At 39.3% G+C, this 7,566-nt stretch overlaps 1 protein-coding gene across 1 annotated transcript in view; it reads left to right on the plus strand.

The window, feature by feature from the left end:
- Positions 1-7,566, plus strand: part of ids (iduronate 2-sulfatase) — a 28,132-nt gene that overhangs the window by 11,791 nt on the left and 8,775 nt on the right. Inside the window, exons 6-9 of the mRNA XM_050043038.1 lie at positions 5,041-5,211; positions 5,317-5,443; positions 6,024-6,194; positions 6,587-6,693. Of these exons, the coding sequence (XP_049898995.1) occupies positions 5,041-5,211; positions 5,317-5,443; positions 6,024-6,194; positions 6,587-6,693 (576 nt within the window). The remainder of the gene's footprint in view (positions 1-5,040; positions 5,212-5,316; positions 5,444-6,023; positions 6,195-6,586; positions 6,694-7,566) is intronic.

The raw sequence follows: 7,566 nt of genomic DNA on the forward strand, positions 1-7,566 counted from the left end.
TATTTTCATTGGTATCGTACCGTGGGTCCCAATTTTGGTACCGTGACAACACTAATCTGGAGGGGGTTCATCTGCAAAAACTAATGAAAAACTAAACAATGATATTCGGTATTCGGTACTCGGTATTCGGCCAAGCGTTTAATATTATTCGGCTTCAGCTTCGGCCACAAATTTTCATTTCGGTGCATCCCTAGTACCTGTGTTTGAAATCATCACTATTAAGACATGTTTAATGTGTGTTTTGGGTGTGTTTTTAATCAACTAAACTTTACACCGCTTCACAGAAACCTCCGTCGCCGACTAGTGTTTTGGAGGTGTAACTGCAGAGTGACACAGACGCACCACCGCAAAAGTAAAAATGCTCACAACGGCGTGGGCGACGTGCGTAGGCTACGTGCGGAGGGTCTACGCACAACCATAAATCGGCTTAAAGAAAAGACAGTTGGCATGGTTGCATTGTAATGGTAGGATAGTTAGCTATGTAGCTAACCTAGGTCCTGAGGGTTGAGGTTGAGAAGATAATAGTTTAGTTGTACAAAATGAGGGTACAAATATTTAAATAAATATACAGCTACAATACTTTTGACCCTATTTTATTTCCATACATATCCAGCACATGTTGCTATTGATGTGTAATTTTTGTCTTGATTATGTTTAGTTGCTGGGAACAAAACTTGATGTGATTTTCTCACATGCTAGAAGAAGCTCATTTGTTAATGCCACTTTTGAAGCGGCTGGGAAAATGCATGATCTCTGTATCTGAGCCACAGTTTTGAAACCACGATGGTCAATGGTGTCATTTGTTCGTTGACACAGCTCTTTACAGTGCAGTGAAAAAGAGCAATGCATGGCAAATCATTCTCCTGTCACATGATCACATGCTATAGATGTGTTAACATGCTGGATGGCATTTAGCTGATATCTGCTGACCTGCCAGTCTAGCTCTATCGCAAACCCATGGATTCACCACCACAAGTCTGCAAACACCATAACTCTGTTTGGCTGTACTTATCTGGATGCAGCTATTCTTCTGGTGGAATTTCTGCAATGCTCATTCATGAAGTCAGTCATTCACTCACTGGGATGCAGTATCCAACTCACTTAGTCTCCAGTCCCCCATTGACTTTGGGAACAAACACAAACAACAAGTTCACAGAGAAGTCAATGCCATATGAGCCAGTAGATAACTATTGCATTTTTTATTTTTTAGAATTGCAATGTTTTTAAGAAGCAAAATAAGTTTTGATGTGGGGCTACATGTGTAAAAACCAGAAAATAGAATGAAGAAAAGGAACCTCTGAAAGCTAGAATGAGAGATACATACTGTATGTGAAGTGAATTTGATTAGAACTGATCTAGATATATGGGGGACGCAATTCAGCATGAAGGAGGAAGAGAGCATGATGAAGTGGAAGTTCAATGAGAGCCGAGACAGACTGAATGGAGACGAATGTCAGCATGCCACAGAGGTTTTCCCACAAAGTGAAAGTTGAAAGATTGGGGGGAAAAAAGGAGAAAAGGTCAAGCCAGCTCTGTCTGTCAGCATGTAATGCTACATGTGATTTACCCCATATTGCCGAGACACACACAGCCATCTCAGCCAGATTAAAAACCGATGCAAACTCGACAGTTTCTGGAATGATTAAAGTCAGTGAAGCTAAAGACGTGGGAACACCTGGAATACTCAAGAGTGAGAGGAGTCTGTTTCCTTTGACAAATCTGTAACTTCCCACATGTTGATGGTCATAAGGATTTTTGTATACTGCACATTAGCAATCATCACAATGTTTGTAATTTATCTCAAAAAAGAGCACCAGGTTGGTGCTGATTCATGTTACCTCTTGGTAATTAGAAGTTATACCAGTCATTAACATTAAGGGTTAGTTTGTTGTTTTTGAAGTGAAGTTGTATTAGGTTTTTATCTGTAGCCAGTGTATTACCTATAGTAGGTGGCGGTCAGCCAGCATTCAGTTTGGGTAGCAGGCAGGAGTACTGTCGCAGAAGCTAAGCAATGTACAGCTGTTGTCGGGGGCATCAGTAAAAGATCATTTAGCCACCTGAAAAATCAATATTACCTTAAAGAGGCAACAGATAGGATTTGTTGTTTTTTTAGCTTGGCGCCACCTAATGTCAGTGGTGTTGCGTCGCACTGTCGCAACAACCAAATTGACCGTGGGGATCAGAGATAATCAATAAAATGTAGGCTGTAAAACCACCAGTATACCTCTATGTATATGTAGAATGAGAAGGTGTGTAGACACTATACTAAATAAATGAGTAAAGAGACCGAGCAAAAATGATGAGATTTATCTGAAGAAAAAAAAATACCAGAATGCACAGTACCAGTACCAACGACTCACAGTAAATTATACCAATATGTACAGTATCAGTACAAACAAGAGTAGACACAGTGGAATTATACCAATATGCATGTAAACCGTCCCGATTCTAGAATAAACCGTACCGTATGGAAACGTGCGGCCGGTTGGAGCTCAAATTGAATGGGAAACAAAGTTCAGTGTTCACTTAGCTGGGCATAATTTAGCTGGGCGATGTCCGTCGATAGCTGCCTCCGTGAGAAGAGAACAGACGGAAGGGAGGGGGGTATCACTGTCAGAGGGCTGCCGTAGAATGGCAACAAGGATGTCAGCCGACCAACACTCGCTACCCGGTCCTGGTTGCGGCGATTTGCGATGCTGGCCAGCAAGGAATTAACTAGCAGCCAGTACAGTACAGTCCTCTCTCGTCTAGCTAACATTTAGCCGTGTTACTTACTGATCCATTAGAAAGAAAGCTAGCTGGACATCGGTTTTGAAGCCTCTTTGGTCACAGAGCTCCCTTCATCTCTTGAAAGCCTGACTGAGGTTTACTCTTGTTTTTCCTCTTTTTTTATCACTCTCCTTTTTGCTCTTCTTTGCCTCATCAGACAGAGGAGCTTGTTTTCTTTTGCTACGCCATTTTTCACTTGTCTCCAAACTTTGTTCGTCTGCCATTGTGTTCGTGACTCAACTATCTCATGCCCCGGTCAGTTCCTCATAAGGACCAGCTCCAGTCCCTGATTGGCTGACCGACCAATTTCGCAATACATGATGCGTTTCCTGCCGTAAAGCAGATTTTTTCCGTGAAATTTCGGTACCGGTGACAGAAGCTTATTGCAAAGATTGCAAAGCCACTAAGTAACCTATGTAAATGCTGATAGTCTGATTTTACTGTGGCCACTACCCTGTGCATCCTACATTATTTTCATAATGATATATTTAGGAAAACATGCTATCTGTTGCCTGTTACTGTGTATGCTATATTTACAATATTTTCACTGCTTTACTTTGTTGTCAGAAAGCCCTTTCTGATGCCGAACTCAAGCTGTAATGTCGATTCTGCTTTCTTCAAAACCACCAAAGTCCTTTGACATAAACACTAATTTTACATCACAGAAAATGGAAGTTGCTGGTCTACCACTGTCTCGATAGATTAATTGTGTGACTTTGGTGATTCCAAACTAACTCTTTAAAACACCAAAGTCCCACAATAACACAAACTAATTGACTGAGCAAGGCAGCAGTAGTCCAGCAACTCCTGTGCTTAGCTACACATTGCTATACATTGCTTAGGTACTGTGGCGGTACTCCTGTCTGCTTCTCCAAACTGGGGGCGTGCTGACTGCCATCAGGCGTGCTGACTGCCATCAGCTGGGCGTAATACACTGACTACAGATAAGAACCTCATACAACCCCACTTAAAAAAAATCCGAACCAACCCTTTAATATAAAGTAATGTAAGTGATTTTACAATATTAATGAAATAATATCAGAGTTGTTCTACTGTAATGACAACTACATTTTAGAAGCCATCCTCTGTAATAATAAGATAATAACATGGGATTCCTACATTCCCTCTCCTTCAAACCTTGTTTTAAAGCAATACCATAAATACTTATACTTTAAAATTATATATATATTTTTTTCATTTAAATGGTAAGTAATTTTGTACTTTCAATGTAATAACCACGAGTTATGATGGGAAAATGCAGGTAAACAAACTTATTTTTGATGCTTTCTGCAGGTGTGACTGGTTTGACCTCGGGCAGTAGGCTGTTTCAGAGTTAAAGAGCAACAACGGCAAAAGCTCCATCACCTTTTTGTTTTCAGCGAACATGGCATCACAGTAGTGGAGGCGTGACATAGTAAAAGCATAGGCACATTTTCCAAATCTTTAGGCTTTTTGCATTGTTCCTTAGTTTGGAAAAGCAGTACAACTAGAAGGGCACTTGGAGAACACAGACCAACACCAAGGGCAAATGCCCCATCTCGCAGTGCTAACAAAAATGAAAAATAATTGATTCGGATCCACTCCAAAATGTAATGGGTTCATCCTTGGCCCATCCCAACAGGCCACTAAGGTCGTTAGACGTTGATATTTGATTGAATTTAGGTTGTGTCAGGTTACCAAAACTCAATGTCTGGATGTCCAATACTAACATCGGGTTGAGGTAGAATACTGACAACACATGATGCTGATATTTTGTTGAGTTTAAGTTGTGATGTTAAGTAACCAAAATCCAACATCTACTTAACGTCTCATGCCAACATCATCTGTACTAGTACAACAACATTTAGTCCTAAAGTATGGAGAACAAAACCCAACGTCTGCCAAATGTCCAAAATTTGGCATCCACACAACATGAAATTCTAATGTTAGACTTTTAACATATCATCAACCTGATTTTTATCCCAGCTAAAATTTAACATCTGTTTGCCGTAAGAGTCCAACATCTTCTGATGTCATATTTACATCCAGTATCAACTGGGATGCTACATCTTTTCACCACGTTGCATGAAAATCAGACCAGCAGTTTTTCCATAATCTTGATGGAAGACAGACAAACAAACAAACAACCCAAACCAAACACATTAGGCTACCTCCTTTGTGGAGGTAATAGTTGGCTGTCATAATGCAAATCCACTGTTTACTTATATCATATAGTATGTGTACCTGATTTTATTTAGCACACTTTGGAAACCTGTTGGTTATACACTACAGGAATACCTGAGTCTATATCCCATAGACCAAATGACTCTGGCCCCTGATCCCAATGTCCCTACACTTCTACCACCTGTGGCCTACAACCCCTGGACGGACGTAAGGAGGAGAGATGATGTCCAAAAGCTCAACATTAGCTTTCCCTATGGACCAATTCCTAAAGACTTTCAGGTATGAACTAGCTGCTGTCAACACTTTGAAACCATTTATAAGTTGGTTCCCATGTAGCTACTCATTGAAACAAACACTATTAGTGTTCTGCCTCATGTCTTCCAGCTGCGTATCCGTCAGCACTATTACGCTGCTGTATCTTACATGGATGCTCAGGTTGGACAGCTGCTCAGTACCCTTGATGAGCTGGGGCTGGCTGAGAGCACAATGGTGGTGTTCACTTCAGATCATGGTGAGGAGACATGAACTTGGAATGGCTGACTATACCAGAGTTTGATTTCTAGTCAAAACACTGACAAAATTGTTCATTTTTGGTAATATTTGGTAAAATTAATAACTTATGATGTCAGTTGTCAGGCTCTCAATGCACACTGTGGAAGTAGACTGTTTTTGTGTTTTTTTTTAAGTAAATATTGCAGACATGTGGCAAGTTTGTCTTTCACCACCAGATGGCAGTGTTGTAACACCGTATTGTACCAGTACTTCCTTCCACACGTTTGCTATATTCTAAAAATCCAGCTCTTTCTTGCACTACCTCCTTAGAAAAACTTTGTGACTTGGAAAATCAATTTCTTTTAATGTCTTTCAGTGGAGGATGCTGGAGTGAATCCTTTCCATGACTGTTTGATATATACCCAGTAAAACCCAATCTAATGGCATCATTTTCAAATATAAGATGGCTGGGAGTCTGTATCCAAAATGTTATTTTTATGCCATAGAATTATAGTTTTAGCTCTGTTTATATCTTCCATCTGCCTCAGCCTTTTTGAACTAACATCCCTCATAATCTCTCTTTCTGCCTTTTGTTGCAGGTTGGTCGTTAGGAGAACATGGCGAATGGGCTAAATATTCTAATTTTGATGTGTCAACACGTGTCCCACTTATCTTCTACATTCCTGGGGTCACCACTCGCCGTCATAGGCTGGGAGAGTCTACCTTTCCTTTTATTGATGCCCTCACCCAGTCAGAGCTCATCTTTAAGAGTAAGGCCCAGTCACTGACAACAAATTACTATTGATTAACCTGTTCAGTCCATTTATTATTCAAAAGCATCTTCAAGTCACAAAAGGGAACTCAAGTTTGATTTAATATCTTTGGTCCTAAATCCTCATTAAAAAATGTGTTAAAACATGCTTTATTCTGCCAACTTGACTTTAATGAAGTCTTTGATATACATGGAGAGCTCCCAACAGTATTTAGACAGGGATACACTTTGATATTTTGCCTCGGACAGTTTTCACTTCAAATGCAAATGGTGCAATGATGATGAAATTTAAGAGCGGATTGTCTAGTAAATTTTAGTGGATATCTTGACTAATTGCTGTCAGTGGCTGTGTAAGACTTTCTCTAATTGGCTGACCCCTCTCTCTCCCAGATGACAAAGTTACAAGGAACATGGTGGAGCTGGTGGATGTTTTCCCTACTGTGTCCTACATGGCTGGCCTCCGAGCACCAAAACCTTGTCCTGACATTTCTTTCCAGGTATGAATGGGTGACAGTGAATGCATTCATTAAATCTAGTATTTGTCACTTATTTAAGCCATGCACTTAAAGTTATAATATGTAACACTTCCGCATTAAAATCTCTGCAAATGATCTAACCTTTGTTATATATTTTGATGAGTTTGGTTCTTACATTATCCCAAATGTTTCCAACAATGTTCAATTGTAATTTTATTCAAGAAATGGTGCGTTTCATTTGGTCACTTGTCAGTGTTGTCATATAACCCTTACACCCTCTAGTTGCTCTAACTCAGTATTGGGGAAGCTACTTTGAAAGCATAGCTTTGCAAGATACCTATTACCTTACACAGGAAGAAGCTGAACTACAGCAAAGCTACTCAAGGAAGAAATCTAGTTCTGTTAACTTAAGTTACCTTGAAAAAGTAGTTCAAACTCATTTGTAAAAAAAAAAAAAANCGTTTCATTTGGTCACTTGTCAGTGTTGTCATATAACCCTTACACCCTCTAGTTGCTCTAACTCAGTATTGGGGAAGCTACTTTGAAAGCATAGCTTTGCAAGATACCTATTACCTTACACAGGAAGAAGCTGAACTACAGCAAAGCTACTCAAGGAAGAAATCTAGTTCTGTTAACTTAAGTTACCTTGAAAAAGTAGTTCAAACTCATTTGTAAAAAAAAAAAAAAAATATATATATATATATATATATATATATATATATATATATATATATATATATATATATATACAGTGGTGTGAAAAAGTGTTTGCCCCCTTCCTGATTTCTTACTTTTTTGCATGTTTTCCGCACTTAAATGTTTCAGATCATCAAACAAATTTAAACATTAGTCAAAGATAACACAAGTAAACACAAAATGCAGTTTTTAAATGAA

This window comes from Epinephelus moara, chromosome 4 (assembly GCF_006386435.1).
Source record: "Epinephelus moara isolate mb chromosome 4, YSFRI_EMoa_1.0, whole genome shotgun sequence".
Lineage (NCBI taxonomy): Eukaryota > Metazoa > Chordata > Actinopteri > Perciformes > Serranidae > Epinephelus > Epinephelus moara.